The 16,574-nt window shown below is 64.5% G+C and overlaps 1 protein-coding gene and 1 long non-coding RNA gene across 2 annotated transcripts in view; one reads left to right on the top strand and one right to left on the bottom strand.

Annotated features, from left to right (window-relative positions):
• The first annotated feature begins 235 nt into the window (after positions 1–235).
• LOC125961749 (uncharacterized) lies at positions 236–5,458 on the top strand. The gene is made up of 2 exons (XR_007472719.1): positions 236–2,290; positions 2,606–5,458. It is a non-coding gene; the product is annotated as an uncharacterized LOC125961749 (long non-coding RNA).
• The window catches only part of SKI (SKI proto-oncogene), a 59,121-nt gene continuing 47,730 nt past the window's right edge, over positions 5,184–16,574 (bottom strand). Inside the window, exons 2-7 of the mRNA XM_033432720.2 lie at positions 9,903–10,022; positions 9,706–9,821; positions 8,960–9,222; positions 8,558–8,859; positions 7,749–7,979; positions 5,184–7,166 (exon numbers count right to left, since the gene is read on the bottom strand). Of these exons, the coding sequence (XP_033288611.1) occupies positions 6,978–7,166; positions 7,749–7,979; positions 8,558–8,859; positions 8,960–9,222; positions 9,706–9,821; positions 9,903–10,022 (1,221 nt within the window). The 3' untranslated portion in view covers positions 5,184–6,977. The remainder of the gene's footprint in view (positions 7,167–7,748; positions 7,980–8,557; positions 8,860–8,959; positions 9,223–9,705; positions 9,822–9,902; positions 10,023–16,574) is intronic.

A 16,574-nucleotide genomic window follows, 5' to 3' on the forward strand; every position in this document is an offset into this window, starting at 1 on the left:
CCCCACCCGCACCCTCGCCGTGGGCCTGGGGACCCCAGGGCCGCAGAGGATGGAGCCCAGGAAGGCCTGTGGGGTGGGCCCTGATGCAAGTCGGTGCGCACTTGCCGCCCAGCGGCACCTGCTTCTCCTGACTCGGTGGAGGGACCAGAGGGTTCTGAGCGTGGGGGAGGGGTGGGGGGAGGAAACCTGAGGGGCTGAGGAGGGGGAGGGTGGGCACCCCGACACTAAGCGCGCGCTGCCAGGGCTTTCCCTACACGCCAGGTTGTAGACTGCAGAGCCGCGCCCACGGCCTGCCTGGGTGCAGGGGGTACCCGATGCCACCTGCCTCTCTGGGGCTGCAGGGGGCACCGGTGACGGGGCGCTGCCAGGTACCTGCCTCCCCTCTCTGCTTGGGTTTTGCAGGACTCAGGTGGCCTTGGACATGAGTGCTGTGATGGGGGCCTTGCAGAGAAGGCAACCTCAGGCTCCCTCCCACACAAGGTGCCCTATCCCTGGAGGTTTCCGGAACAGGACTCCACGGCAGCAGGAGTGACCTGGGAGAGAGCTTGGGCCGAGCTTCCTGCCTGCAGGGGCTTCCAGGCCGGGCACAGAGCAGGAAGGCCCGACCCCAGCCCGGCCGGACACCTGCCTGGCACAGGACGCTCCACGACAAGCCAGGTCGGGCTGACTCCACCTGCCTGCCCACCCCCCTGCTGTGCGGCCACCTGCTCCAGGGCTAGGAGCCCCAGCGGCCCTGGCCTCTGGCACAGGCCTGGGCACAGATGGCCCTGCAGGCGCACGTCCTCAATCCTTGGGGGCAGGGGCCGGCAGGCATCCAGGTCCCCAAAGTTCTGTCCCCGTATCCTTCCCAGGGTCGCCCGTCAGTGGGTGGGCAGACAGGAGGGTGCAGGGCTGCTGCCCCCCAGAGCACAGTGGGTTTCTGTGGGGAGGGGTTCAGGGTCACTTCCGAGGCCCTGGTTTCACATTCTGCTGACAGCCCCACCCTTTCCTGAGGGCACACAGACTTTCCTGGGGGATGAGCCAGCGTCCCTGTTCCCTAGGGGATTCCACCTCCCTGCGGGGAGAGGGGGGACTACCCAGGTCACCCAGAGTGCGGCCAGGGCTCCTGGCCAGCCCCGGTGGGCCACCAGCTGCCCAGCGGCCTGGTGAGCACAGTGTGGGAAGGAGGCCTCAGGGGTCTCGTGAACCGCCCTAATCTTAGACCCGCTCGTGGAGCCCTCCCACAGTTCTCTTCCTGGCCAGCAAGAAGGGGTGACCCTGCGACAGGACAGGCAGAGACGAGGGGGCAGGGGCAGGTTGGGGTCTGGGGCCAGGTGGGCCAGGGAGGCGGCTGCTGGCCACAGCTGCGCTCTGCTGGAGGTGTGGGTGGGGTGGAAGCTGGGTGGGGGCCACACCGAGGGCCAGGGGCTCGGGGAAGGGAGGATGGGCTGTGCCAGCTGTTGCTGTAAAGGGCAGGCGGCTTCCTCTTTCCATGAGGGCGCGCCTGGCATCCGCCTCCCCGGATAAGGGCCCAGCGCTCGGCCTGCGGTTGGCCCCTTTGACCACAGGACGCTGGGTAGGGGCTGGGGGGGCCAGACTGTGGCTCTGGGACCGGCAGACTAGAGGGGTGAGGACCCCAAGACACAGGCAGGCACAGCTGAGAGCCCAGGGGGCCGGGGTGGGGCCCGCAGCTGCCAGTGACGGAGCAGAAGTGAAAGCCGGGGGGTGGGAGCCACGGGGCAGGGACAGAAGCTGGGGAGCCGAGGAGGTTCTCAGGAGCACCCCGCCCTGGGCTCACGTCACCCCAGGCCTCGGGGGGACTTGGGAACTGGCCCCAACGTGGGCGGGGGGCCCGCCGAGAGCTGCCGGTGCAGGGACACTTTCTCCAAACCAGGGCCCTGGGCAAAGGCCAGGCTGGGGGATGGCCCCGTGGGTCCCTACAGAGGCCCTTGCTGGTGTGACAGTCCCAAGCCTGGGGACTCAGAGGTGGGGGGGTGGGGCATGGGGCTGCCAGGAATTCCCGAGGAGGGGTCCCTCCCTCCCCGAGGGTCTGATCTCCTCTCTCTGAGCCCTCGGGGTGCCCTGACCCCTTCAGCATGGGCTCGGGAAGGGGGTTCTGAGCTCAGACGGCTCCCATCCTGTCTTCTCTGGGCCGGGGGTGCCCAGAGCCCTTTAATGCCATCAGGTCCCACCCAGAGGTGAACCCAGAGGGAAGCCCAGGGCAGCGCAGGAAGACCGCTGAGCCCGGAGCCCCCGGGAGCTGCCACCGGCCCAGCTCCAGGCCCCCGACGGGCTGAGCACCACGCTGGCCGTGAGGACACCCCCAGACTGCACACCCACTGCACTCCCCCAGCCCCAGAGGGCCCCCAGTCTCCCTCGGGAACACCTCCCCCCACCCATTTCCCTGGCCGTCAGGACCATGGGTGTTACGTGGACCGCCCGAGCGGGGAGCCGGGGTAGAGCCAGGGGCCGAGGGGCTGGGCGCTAGCGGCCAGAGATGCTCTGGGGGAGGGTGAGGAGAGGCCGTCGCCAGGCGGAGCCCAGAATGAGGCCTCACGTCAGCTCTGGGGACAAGTGCAGACTGTGAAGCACATGGCGCCCACTCAGTGGTGACAATGCCCCGCAGGGGCGGCAGATCTGGACACCGGACATCACCCCCAGTCACACCACCCAACCCTGCTGGGCTCAGTGGAGGTCGTGAGGACGACGTCCGTGTCCAGCATTGGGAGTGGCAGGGCCTCAGCTGCCCTCAACTGGCGTCCATGCCTGCAGGACCCCCGACGGGCCGCAGTGGACGGCTGACCACTCAGGAGACCCCAGAAGATAGTGCTGCGCGGCACCCTGGATGTCCAGGCAGAGGCAGCGGTCAGGTGGACGAGGGACCGCACGGCCCAGTAACGTGGACACAGTGTCTGGCCACCGGCCTTTCTCCCTCTCTCCTCCCCGCTCTGGGTGCGTGGGCCAGGAGCGCTCCCTGGGGGCCGTGCCTGCCTCATATCTTGCAGGGCAGTGCCCCAGGATCCAGCCCTGCCCGGGGAAGGGGGCCCTCAGATTCTAACTGATGGCCCTACAGCTCAGTGGAAGGCCACTCCTGAGAGGGACAGGAGTCAAGCCCAGGTGACACCTGCAGCGAGGGGGGCAGAGGGCATCGGGCCCAGGGCCCCAGGCAGCGCTCTCGGGTCCACTGCGCGGGCGGGAGGGGCGGGGCTACAGCTTAGGGCCCCGCCCACCTCCCTTCCCCTGACCTGTCCCCGCCCCTAGGTGGCACCCCATGACCCTGGACCTCGGGGCTGCTTTCTCCTGGGCCCAGCTGTCCCCGCCCCAGCCTGGCCTGGGCGGAGTGGGCTTATGCTTCCACACTGCAGCCCTTCGTGTCCCCCCTCCCTGGGGGCTCCAGGGGAGCACTTCTGGGCCCAGGTCTGGGGGGCTTCCCAAGGCTGGGGGGAGGAGTAGGGACCCGGGAGCCCTCCCAGGCTGCGGTGCGTTTTCTCCAGGTGACCTGGGAGGCCCCACGGCCTGGGCTGGGAGGCCGGACCTGGGTGGCCAAAGGAAGCCTTAGTGAGGTGGCACTCTGGGGCCCAGAACCGGGGGCGCGGCGGTCCTGGGGAAGCCCCTAGGTAGTCGGGCAGGCGGCTGGTGGCCCTCTGCTCATCCTTCAGGGCAGCACATTGGGGTCTGCGGTTCTGATGCCACCTGGCCCCCTCCCCGTTAAAGACATGGGGCAACTCTGCAGGGAGCTGGCCGTCTACCCCGGGGTGGGGGGGCCGGCCTCCAGGCCCCATGGGGGACAGGCCAGGAAGGGCCCCCAGCCGACGCCCACAGTACAAGGAGGAGCCGCAGCTTGGCGTGACCTGGAGGGAGAGGGATGGAGGGCGCCCCAGCTGGGACCTGCCCGCTTGTGCCCCGTGTCCACTTGGGTTCAGTGGAGACTGAAAGGCCCCAGGGTCTGATCGACCGGAAGACAGGCGCCCCTTCCTGGGCTCAGGCCTAGATGGTGGCTGGAGAGGAGGGGTTCTGGGGTGGCCAGGCGAGCGAGTCCTTTATCTTACGATGTCATCTGTTTGGGGAGGGGCGCCAAAGGACTAACGGGTACACAGAGAAATAGAGAAATATGCCAAGCTGTTTTTTTCTTTTTAAATCAGGCATTTATAAACAAGAAAGCATACATTAATTACATAAAAATAGTTTTCGAATAGTGAGTAAGTCATCATATTGTCATTAGCAGCAGCAAAGGAGAGAAGGGGACGGTGATGCAGACGCTCCTGGCGGGTACGAGGGTGGAGCTGTGGTTTTTTTCCTTAATTGAAAAAAAAAGTGTCATTTGTGACTCCTGACTTAAAGCAAGAACAAGATGGCCTCCCCGAGCCTGGTGGGCGCGGCGGGCGGTGTCGCCCAGAAAACCGGCTCGAGCCGGTGGGCATGTTCTGCCTCAGGTAGAAATAACCCAGAAAACAAGACAGCTACCAGGTAAGAAGAGAGATCCGGCAAAGGACCCACCACGTATACGTATGATACACGAGTATCAGAGGAAAAAGTATTTACATGGTCGCTTTGTACATCGGCGAGTTCTGTACGAAAAGCAAGATATCATGTGAGTGAGTTAGCTGCTCCATAGATAATGAATGTTATTGCTGTTGTTTTTTCCCTTCGTTAAAAGTCTTCTTTCAGCATAGAAATAATGAGTGATTAAACTGAATACACGATCATTTCGATAATGGGTATTACACACGGGGAGAGTCAACAGCCTACGGGAGAGTGCCTCTTCAGCAAAGAAACTCCAACTGCAGCCGCACGGCAGGAGCCCGGGGACCCTGCCCCCGAGGACAAGCGTGGACAGCCCCATGGCCGGCCTCGCCCAGGGGCCGCCAACGGCGCTGGCAGGCCAAGGGACCTCGGGGCGGGCCTGAGTCCACCACCCCACCTCCAGCTCTTCCCGACATCTGGGGACCAAGCCGGACAGTGGCGGCGTAGACCCGATGGCCGAGACGTGCGGGTGACCGGAGGGGACAGAGCGCGGGCAAGGAGGCGCAGCGGCCCCCACTCGCAACTTGGAAAAATGTATCTCCCTCTGGAGCCTAAAAACTCAGAAAGTAAACGGAGCAAAGCAGGTGGCCTCGGGCGGGTCCCGGGGGCCCTGCGATCTCACTACGGATTTTCAGACTTGGCAACAGAGCACAGCCGCACAGAAGCACACTGACACACGCTTCACGCTTTGCTCCAACTACATCATTTACTTTCCCTTGAAGAAATGACCGCAAAAACACAACTCTGGAAAAACAAAGCTAAACACAGCATTCTGAGTGTTGCGTGACACAACCGACCCTCTACACGACACGGTAATAATGCCCATCGGTGGATATACGTATGGCAGAGGTTTTAAATTCCATGCATACAGATTTAATAACTGCAAAGAAAAACAGAAGCAAAAAAATTAAAAAACAAAAAAGAAACAAAAAACAAACAACAACAACCAAACAAACGCTGCATATACACGATGTCCCTTTTGCATTGCACTTTAGAAGGGAGGCCGGCAGCACCCGGCCCCCACCCAGTAAACCAAGGGCAAAACCCCACCGACGATGCCGTCACCCGGTCTCCGCTCCACTCGGCGGTTGCGGCACCACCCCCGGCCACGCTCGCAGCTGCCGGGGTGCTGGAACGGACTCGGGCAGAGGGTTCTGGTAAGATCTCTCCATGTAAATAAATACCATGATTTTAGGACGGGCAGCCACCTCGTCTACTGGGAAATCATTTTTCAAGCTTGGGCATAAGAAACCTTATACAATTCGCATACAGTTGAGAGTAAACGAGATTATTTGGAATAAATGCAAGTAACTCATTGTGATAGTGGCAGATTCAATAGCTACTGAAGACATATTTTGGGGGTAAAAAGACAAGTCAGGGTTTGCTGTACAAGATGCTGGAAGGCACAGAACTACCCCCCGAAGTTCAGTTTTTGCATTTTCGTTTTCGTGTGATTCCCTTGTTCAACCAAGCACCAGAGGGGTTTCTAAACACTTGAGCACTTAGGATGTGAATGCTCTATAAATCGGTTTGCAGTATTTGAAAGTAAAAACCTCAGTTAACTGGGGAATAAAAAGAGAAGGGAAGATTTTTGACAAAGTGCAGTTCTAAATATACGTTTAAATGAACGAACAAACAAGAAGTGAAATAATGCTGTGTTTTGTTCCAATGCTGCAGCCTCAGTCCCCAAACAGAAGGAGCAACGTTTGCCGAATTGAGAGGGTTGCCTGGTCGAGGGCGCGTGTGCCCAGCCAGCGTGGACCCATCTCCCGTCGCCTCCAAGCACACCTGCGGACACACCTGTGGAAGGCGGGCCGGAGCGGCGGGCGGGTAAGGCGGCAGTGTTCCAGCTCATCGTGCCTGCGCGGTGCTCTCCGTGCCCTTCCCGGTGGCAGCACAGGAGACGGGGTTCCTTGTGGCTGAAAAAATAGACTCTGGAGAAAAACCCTTTGTGTTGTCACGCGGCCGCGGGCGCGGGATGAGCTGTGATGGCTTCGAGGGGCAGGGCGGCTGCCACCCTGGCTCCCTTGCGGGTCCTCAGGTGGCGTCACGTGTGGGTGGGGCTTTTAAAAGTTAGTCATTAAAAAACATGTTGATTTCTTTGAATATCAAGTCTCCTTATGGGTTTTAAATAGCTTATCACAAAAGTGTAAATGTTAGAACGATCCGGCAAGCGGAGCGCCAGCTGCAGCTACCGAGCTGGCCTCGACGCCGGCTGCAGGTGGGGACCGGCGTGCTTGCTTGACCTTGGCCAGTAGAAAATTTTGCAGTGGATTCCAAAAGTATGTGGTTCCAAACACTTGCTTGGTTCTAGGCACAGTAAGACGTTGTGCTATATGGACCGGGGCTGGGGGGGCCGGGGTGGGGGGTAGGGAGCGGCCCCGCCGGCACGGAGCCCCCAGCCCCGCCGCCCACCTGCCCGCCCGCCCGCCCACCCTGCGGCGTCCGCCCCGCGCAGCAGACAGTGGGTCCGGCTAGGGCTCCAGCTCGGCCGTGCTCTCGCCGCCCGTGGCCTCAGAGCGGGGCCGTGGCCACAGCTGCTCCTGCAGCCCCTTCACCACCTTCTCCAGGTGCTCCCGGGCCTCCCGCTCCCGCAGGAGGTCAGCCCGCAGCTGCTCGCGATCGGCCTCCGCGTGCTGCAGCTTCACCTGCAGGTCCTCGATCTGGAAGGGGACGCCCCGCGTTAGCCGGGCCCGCTCCCCACCTGGCCGCCGCCCCGGCCCCGGCCTGACCCTCCGGCCCATCACAGGCTCGCCCCGCCCGCCGCCCACTGGACCCGGGCTGGTGAGCCTGGCAGGGCCTGGGGGAGCTTCCCGGGCGGCACCAACTCTGCCCGCGGAGACCCCGAGTTGGGGAACTACCCGAGCCCCAAGTGCGGAGGCCTCGGGGCACCTCTCAGCCTCCTGGGCCCCGGCCCGGGCCCCGGAGATGGCCGTGAGACGGGACCCCGTCTCCCGACCCCAGGCCAGGCAGGGTGGCCAACTGGGACAGGCTGAGACTTTTAACAGTGTGTGAGGGTGAGGGTGCGGGTATGGGTGCGGGTATGGGTGCGGCCCTCCCCCCAGGACAGGAGGTGAGGAGAGCCTGGGGCCAGGACACCCCCGTGGAAGGAGGACCCCAAAGCCCAGCAGGGCCAGGTCGGCCTGCAGGCTCCCCACGCCCGGGGCGGCCCCGCGAGGAGGGGAGGGACCCTGAGATGCTGATGGACGGTGCACGTGTCCTCCCCGGCCGGACAGCCCACATACCTGGGCCGAGTACTTGGCCCGCAGGCGGCCGGCCTCACAGCCCTTGTCGCACACGCGCGCCTGCCGCGCCTGCTCCAGTTCCCGCTTCAGGCGGAGCCGCGCCTCGTTGGCCTCCTTCATCTTCTTCTCATTCTCAGCCCGGAGCCGCTCGATCTCCTTCCGAAGGCTGCGCTTGGCCTCCGTGGCCTCCCGCAGCTTCTCCTTCTTGGCCACGCGCAGGAACTCCAGCTCCTGGGGCGAGGGCGCCGGCTCAGGGGCGCCCTCACGCCAGGCCTCTCTGGCCCCGGCCCTCCGGTGCCCACCGTGCACAGCCCGGGGGGAGTCCCTGCGGCCGGGGGAGGGGGCTCCCCCAGGCACGGTGCCATCTGGGGGCCCCGGGGACCCTACGCAGCCAGAAGGAGAGGCGGCGGCCCTTTTCGGGGTCTCAGCCCCGGCCTCCAACACGCTCATGAAGATGCATGTGGGGAGCCACACCTCCAACCAGAACCAGGGAACTGGTGCGGGTTTCTGAGAGAGTGGTGGAAATGGGGCTCTCGGGGCTGGCAGGGCTGTGCTGTGCTGGGGCCACGTGTCAGACGCCGGCTGAGGTGTGAATGCAGCTGAGCCCTGGGGTGACAGCCCCGCCCCCCACAAGGTGGCGCACAAGGCGACCAGGGGGCCAATGGCACAACCGCAGGGCCTCCAGCCCCCGCCGGGAAAGGAAGCAGTCCCGGGTGGAGCGGCCCGGAACCGGCGCGCAAGGGGCCGGCGGGGCAGCGCCCGCTCCTTCCCCGCACACTCGTGCCCCCGCCGGCCCCCGCCCGCCCCACCTGGTGGAGGCTGCGCTTGGCCTGCAGCGCGGCGCTCAGCTTCTCCTCCTGCTTCACGCGCATCTTCACCACCTCGTGCAGGAACTTCTCTTTGGCTTCCTTGGTGTCCAGGCCGCCCTCCAGGGCCTGCCGCAGATGCTCCAGCTCGGCCTCCAGCCCGCTGCTTGGGGCGTCGGCGGGGGCCGCGGCATCGGGGGCGCCGGGCGCCGCAGGCAGGGCGAGCAGGCCCGGGGAGCTCAGGTCCTTGGCGGAGCCGGATGAGGTAAAGGACGGGGAGGACAGCGAGGACAGCGAGGAGGTGACTGCAAGGCAGGCGGCGGGGGCGCGGGTCAGCAGGGGCCGCCCCCGGAAGAACGGGCGGGCGCCCCCGCCGCCCCGGGGCAGGTTTGCGGCCGCACTCACACTCCTCTCTTCCCTCCACCTCCACCTCGGCCTCCGAGTCCTTCTCCTCCTCGGGGGCAGGCCCGGGTGCCGGCGTCTCCGGGGCTCCAGGGGTGTCCACTGTCAGCTTCCGCTTCCGAGGCTGGACGCAGCTGGTGACGGGCTCGGGGGCCCGGGAGACGACCGTGGCGCAGGGCGGGCTGCTCGCCACCTTGTGCTGGGCTGGCGGTGCTAGGGCCACGTTGGGGGCCACGCCCGTCTCAAAACTCTTGTAGGAGTAAAAGCTGCAGGGGTGTGGCGGGCATCGGGGCCTCGGCATCTGCCCCTCGCGGCCCCTCACCCCGCCCCTGTGCCCCTGCACGTCTCCGCACCTCCGCTGCACACCACCCCACATCGCGGCCCCGGCTCCCATGGACCGTGCAAGGGAGCAGACACTACAGCCCGGGGCCCTGGGGGAGCTGCAACACGGCGACCAGCCACCATACGTGGGACAGGCCACAGCCAACGTAGAGCGCGCGGCCAACTCCAGACGCCACAGAAAATCCTAGCGTCCCCCCCCCACCCCCCATGCCATCAAAGAACCAGCACTTCTGCAGCTGCCTCAACCGGGGGGCTGGGGATCTGACACACAGCCTCCAGACCATGTGCCCGTCGAGCTCAGTGATGATTAAAGCGGGAACCTGCTTCCCCGACTGGTTCGGGGCCCCACAGCAGGGTCAGGCTGAGCTGGGACGCAGACATGCCCATCAGAGCTGGCGGGTACTCACCTGTCTCGAATCAGGGCTGGGAGGTGTGGGGAGAGCTCTTTGTCACTCGCAGAAACCGCAGGGGACCAGGGTCGGAAGGCAGAGAGGCGCTGGCGAGGGTGGATGCAGCCCAGGCTCTGTCGGGAGAGAGGCGCCGTCAGAGGCTGGGGCCCAGGCCGCCCCGCGCGCCCGCCCCGCACGCCCGGGCCACACGGCACCTTGCTGGAGGAGCCGGCCAGAGTCCGCAGCCAGCCAGACTGCTTGTCCTTCTCGGAGGGTGTGGGGTGCTGGGAGGGGGCGTCGTCTGCTTTTCTTACGGAGGCCGGGGGCTCGGAGACCTGTGAGCAACACAGAAGTTCCCGTTGGCAGGTTGCGAGGGGTCCCCCAGGGCCCAGTCTCAGACGCAGCTGAGTACGAGTCGTGTCCAGGGACGCGTACACCCTGCCCGACTCATCACCCAGGGCAGGCCCGGCCCCACAGCAGTGCCGCACACACGCCCACCGGGCACTGGTGCAAGACAGCAGGAGGGACCCCTGCCCCTACCCTCAGGCCACCGCCGGTCTGGAAGAGGCAGCCCGGCAGGCAGGCTCGCTGGCCGAGTATAGGGCCCTGTCGGCACCACGCAGAGCTTTCCAGGGGCGCCACGCAGCACCCCCAGAGTTCTGGACTTCACCACATGGGGCCTGGGGCAGCTGCACGCTAGGCTGGCAGGGCAGCCCTGGGCCGTGCCCCCTCCCCGCCTGAAAGAACATTCCCAAAATGAACTGTGTTCAGTTTGGCAAGGAAGTCCCCTCGACTTTCCCAAGTCTTGCTGTCAGGGAAGGAAGCTTGGGACAGCGACCCCGGGCCCAGCAGCCGAGCGTTGTGTCTGCCGGACGCTGTGGCCCAAGTGGCCTCCTGGGCTGGTGTCAAACTTCCCCCCAGTCTGCTGGCACCAGAGTCCTGAGGACACAGGGTCCCTCCCCAAGAAAACAGAACAGTCTTTGGAGGACGGACGGTGCCTCCCCCACCCCGCCCCGGCCGGAGCCTGGGCGTATCCGGGAGGCCACTGAGGGCGAGGGGCTGGGGGACAGTGCCCATCACCCCCAGGCCAGACCTCAAGAGGGGTGGGGTGGATGGGGGAGGGGCTCCTTCTGCCCCAGGGGGCACTTGGAGAAAATACTGAACCCCAGAACTGACCCGAGGGTCAGCAGAGCCATCACCACAGAACTCAAGAGACAGGGGGCCAGGCTGGGCCAGGCCCCCCAGGGTGAAGGAGCCGGCACACGTGGGTGTGTGCGCAGGGAGCCAGGCTCCCTAACTCTGCTCCAGGCAACGTGTAGCCCTCGGGCCCCAGACCTGTGGGTCGGTCCCCGCACAGGGCAGCTGTCCCAACAAACAGCCTGCCCACCCAGCCCCAGGAGACGGTTCGGGGGTCCCACAGACAGCAGGGACCGTCTGCTCAGACCTGAAAACACTCAGGAAAGAGAGACCCACTTGGTGCTGCTTTTCAGGGGAAAGGAGTCGTGGTGATGCCTAGACCGGGCGACACCCACAAGGGTGGGGTTTCCTGTCTGAGCCCAGTTCTCAAGGGAGAGAAGCCACAGCGGCCCCGCCGGCTCCTCCGATTCCGAGAAACCTCAGGGAGCCTCGTGGCGGGTGTCAGATGAGCCGCGCGGCAGAGGCGGCTTCCCACTTGGGAGAAGGGCCGGAGCCTCCTGCCCCCGCCTCACCCCGAGCCCTGGTCCACCCAGGACGCGGGGAGGCAACTCGGGAAGCCGAGCAGCCCCTGAGACTCCGGACCCCGGTGCACCCTCCATGATGCGCAGCCGACCGGTTACGAAAACGAGGAAGCAGCGGAAGAGGGGCTTGTGGAGCGAGGCTGGGCGGGCACAGGGCTGCCAGGGCCCCGAGGGAGTGCGGCCTCCTCAAAGCCCTGGGAAGGACGGGCCAGCGACAGCAGGCAGTCGGGGACAGAGCTGTGCGCGGCCATGGCCGCATGTCCCCCCGTGCGAGGAGGTGAGCCTGTGGCCTCCGGCTCCTGACCCCGCTGGGCGCCTCGAAGCCCAGGACGCTCCCCGGCAGTGGGGCTGGGCGCCCATGGCCACTTCCCCACAAACGAGGACCCGGGTGGGAGCACGTGCCCCGTGCACATGCCCCAGCGCGGGGGGTGGGGGTGCTGCCTGACTGAGAAGCCTGTAGGGACAGCGCCAAGACGTGGGTCCCAGGAGACACCCCACCGCCACAGGGTGCCGCCACCCAGGACTGCTCAGCGGCCATGCGTGTCCGTCACCACGGAGGACAGGACACGCGTCTGCCCGTAGGGCGCTCCCCACTGTGGGGTCTGTGTGTCACCCAGGGACCTGTGTACGTCTGCAAGGATTTGGGGGTACGATTTGGGAGTGCTGTCACTCCTGTGACTTTCATGTCCGGCCAGGCCAGGAGCGTCAGCCAAGTCAGAGGCACCAAACCGTGGGGCCCGCTGGATATGGGTGGAGTGGAGTGTGGACGGCTGCTGGGACTGTGGCCACCGCCAGAGACCAGCGCAACAGCAGCAGGCAGACCGGGCCGGGGGGGCTTCCAGCGTCCCCCACCTCGTGCTCCCAAGGGCCATACTTAGTGCCTGAGCCCCAAAAGCCCTGCAGGCCAGCCCAGCCAGGCAAACCTGGGGGGCTCCTCCCTGCAGGCAGCAGGCCCTGGACCCCACTGGCGGAGCAGCCTACACCCTGTGCTAAGGCCCAGAGGTGGGGAAGGGGCGGAAGGAGGGCTTTGGGCCATCGAAGACAAAGCTCACCCTGGGTTTCTGAGTCCCCACCCCCAGTGCTGCACTGAGAGCCCCAGGGCCTGGCAGCACGAGGGCCTGGACGCTGGGCCCTGGCCTGCACATCTGGGGACCTCAGGAGCCCCCGGATGCTGGCAGTCCCCACCCCATGGGCCTGCCCTGCCGTGCCGCGCTCTGTTTCTTATGCCCTACACCTTGGACATCTTAAAACAGAAAGCGACAACGTACGTGGGGGAGGAAAGAAAGGAGAAAGAACGTTCCAGATGCAGCTCGTGGCACCGGGCTGAGGCCTGAGCGCACGGCGTGACGTCCGCACACACACAGCGCTGGGGCATACCACCCCCCACGTTCCCAGCTCTGGGGCGACCCTAGCAGTACAGAAGGGCGGATCCCACTAACTGCAATGCAGAGCCGGGGACCAGCAGGGCACAGAGCCGCCCAGCGCTAACCTGCACGGGACACAGCAAGAGAAGCCCAGCAGCAAGGGCAGGACCAGCCCCAAAGGGCCCGGGGCTCAGAGAGGAAGGCTCAGACTCAGGCCTCGAACACAGACATGCAGGCAGGGCTGAGGGAGATGCCGCCTGAACACGGCGCAGCGGGGCTGCCAGGGCTGGGCCCAGCATGGAGCACGTGGGAGTGCATGCCACCCAGGCGGCTGCCCGGCTGGAGCAAGCGGCCACTCAGTCACCTCCCTGCTCAGGTCCACGACTGCATCTGTGAGCCCTTGTGGGACGTGCAGGTGACAAGGCTCCACCCGCCCAGACGGGCGCCGCGCTGCCCTGAGATCCGCCACCTGCATGGAGGCAGGCGTCTGTCCAGGGCGCCCCAGGCCGTCAGGATGAGGGGCCTCCCTGCACCCCCAGGGGGCACACACACCTGCTCAGGGTCGTGCACATGCGAAGCTCAGCTGTGCAGGCCGCGCACTGGCAGCCAGAGGAGAGCGGTAACCACCCCCCTCCCCGGGCTGGATCGGTCTGTTTTCTCGCAGCACAGAGGCGTCCCCTCTGGCCTCGGGGCCTAAGGCCAGGATGCCCGCTGCCCTGGGCGCTCTGCAGGGCTGAGGGCGGCTGGTCCCCACACGCCCTCTGGTCCAACAGCACTAGACAATGTGTCTGGGGGGCCAGGTGGGCGCGTCCACCCAGTGAGACCTGCGCCGCTGGCCAAGGAGCACGGCCTGGACGGAAGACCTGCCCCACGGAGGAAACGACACTTGGCTCCCCCAACTCTTTGCTGGGGGCGGGAGTTCTGCCACCTCGGGGACCAGGCCCGGATGAGGGTCCGGCCAGGCACTGTGCTCGGCCAGGAGGCGACACGCACTGTCCAGCCGCCAGACCCTGGTCGTCAACTTGTTAGAAGGACATCAGCCTCGGTGTCACCCCCTGCCCCCCGGACCCCAGGCTGACCCAGCCCAGCCAGCAGATACAGGAAGAGCGCCAGCCTCTCCCCAGAGGCAGCGAGCAGCCCCCACAGATCAACACGAGGGGCCACGTCCCCACCTCTCGGCTGTGAGCGCACACCTTCCAGGGGAAGCTCGCACAGAGCTGGGGGTGTCCTCCAGAGGCACGTGCCCTGCTGTGCAACATACCTGCCTGCACCCCCTATATCATCCCCTCCCCACCCACCCCCCCTCCACCTCTTCACCAGGCGGCGGCGAGTGTGCTGGGAGAGCAGCCAGCCTCAGAGCCGACCTGCAGGCAGCGGCTCCCCTTTGCCAGCTCACAGTCCGACAGATTCTGCACCAAAGGCCCAGGCAGGCTGTGCTAGGGGCCGCGAGAGCGCCTCACCCACCGTCCAAGGCGGCTCTCACTTCAGGGATTTCAGGGAAGGGCTTTGGGACGCGCCGGGAGGACCGGGTGGGCGTGGGGAGAGTGACTGCTGCCGGTCCCGTGCAGAAGGCAGAAGCGGAGGGGCGAGACCACTGGCCGCCAACCTGCAACACCAACTGCTCCAGGAAGCTGTGACGATGGTCCAGAGCCCACGGCACCTCCCCCCAGGCCAGTGCGGGGGGGGGGGGGGAGCAGCAGGATCACCCAAACGCCCAGAAGACCGAGATCGGAGAGAGCCGCCGCGGCGAGGCCCCGCCCACGGGCCACCGGTCAGGACGAAGGCGGCCGAGCGCAGCCCGGCTTGGGCGTCAGGGGCTGCTGGACCTGCGCTGCCACCGTTATGAGCTCATTTTCCACACGGCTGGAAAGCGGGTCCTTGAAAGGACACAAGCCAAACCTCCCCTCTGCTCCTCACGTCCTCACCGGGCTCTCGGGGTGAGGGCGGCCAGGGGAGGGCCCTCCCGGCTCCCGGCTCCCTAAGGCCGAGACTGTTTCTGTGCAGCTCCCCTACGATAAACTGCTTCCTCAAACCATCTCAGAGAAAACCTGAAGGTGAAGCGTCTGGAGGAACCATGAGGGCTCCGACGGTGTGAGCCCCACCCCCAGTGAGCCGCTTAGATGACACCAAAGCACAGGAACCAAAGATGAAGCAGCGAAGGGGGAATTCAGCAGCATCAGAACATTTGCGCTTCAAAGGACGCCATCGAGAAGGCGAGGAGACAGCACGCACAACGGAAAAAAACCTCTGCAATCACCTCTGATAAGGGACCTGGATCCAGAGCACATGAGAACGGAAACTCGAGACAAAAACAAGCCATCTCAAGGGCGAAGGCCCTGGACAGGCATTGCTCCCAAGGCGGCGCACACGGCCAGCAAGCGCAAGCACGCGAAGACACGCTCAGCGTCACTGACCATCAGCGAAACGCACCTCACACCCGTCAGGATGGCGACGATCACAACCAGAAAGCAAGTGTCGTGAGGATTCAGGGAAATCGGGAGCCTGCGCGCCGCTGGCAGGGATGTGACCCGGGGCAGCTGCCAGGAAAGCTGGTGTAGAACCACCCTGTGACCCCCGGTAAACACCCGAGAGGACTAGAAAGAGGGACTCACACCTGGTACCAGAATCTAGACCAAGTGCACGGGAATACCTGTCACCTCGTACGCCTGCAGGTGAACCTACAACCATCTCAGAATTTAAAAAAACACCATGAGGTGCCCCTTCACACTCACTAGGACGGCTGTAATTGTTGAAAGGATGGACGCTACAAAGCGTCGGTGAGAGGGGGCTTCCCTGGTGGTGCAGTGGTCGAGAGTCCGCCTGCCGATGCAGGGGACGCGGGTTCGTGCCCCGGTCCGGGAAGATCCCACATGCTGCGGAGCAGCTGGGCCCATGAGCCATGGCCGCTAAGCCTGCGCGTCCGGAGCCTGCGCTCCGCAACGGGAGAGGCCACAACAGTGAGAGGCCCACGTACCACAAAAAAAAAAAAAAAAAAAAAAAAAAAAAGCGGCGGTGAGGATGTGGAGAAACCGGAACACTGTGTGCTGCTGGTGGAGGAACAGAGCTACCGTCGCCATGGAACAGTCTACAGAACTGCCGTACAGGCCAGCAACTCCACTCCTGGGCCTGTACTCAAGATTACTGAAAACACACCCACAAAAACATCAGACACGAGTATTCAAAGCAGCATTATTCGTAACAGCCAAATGTCCGTCAGTGGGTGAATGAAAAAACAAAACGTGGTCCCGTCCATCCACACACCGAGTATCGCTCGGCCTTGACGAGGAGTGAGGCACAGACACGCGACACAGTGGAGCCGTGAGGACACAGCGCCCGGTGAGAGGAGTAGATGTGAGAGGCCACATGGTCCCATTCCCGTGAAACGTCCAGAACAGGAGATTCCGCAGACAGGAAGTGCATCGGTGGGTGCTGGGTGATGGGGGGCCCACGGGGCACGGGTTTCTTTCAGGGTGATGGAAACGTCCTAAAATTAGACGACGGTGATGGGTGGCATATACTAAAACTCACTGGCTCATACTCTTAGAAAGGGCGCATTTTCTGGCACGCGAATTACATCTCAACAAAGCTATTACTAAAAATATCTATTAGAAAAATAAGAGGAACTGTTGGTTGAAAAACCCAACCACTGAGGATCGAGGGTTCCTGACTGAGGAGCCCGGGGAGCCGCTCAAGGTCCATGGCACCGAGACGGCGTCAGGGGTCAGGCAAGGTCCCGGCGGGGCTGGCATCCACTGGGCACCTGGCCGGGCAGCCAGGGCATGTCCAGGGTGACAACGTGGCCCTG

Source organism: Orcinus orca, chromosome 1 (assembly GCF_937001465.1).
Source record: "Orcinus orca chromosome 1, mOrcOrc1.1, whole genome shotgun sequence".
Taxonomy (NCBI): Eukaryota; Metazoa; Chordata; class Mammalia; order Artiodactyla; family Delphinidae; genus Orcinus; species Orcinus orca.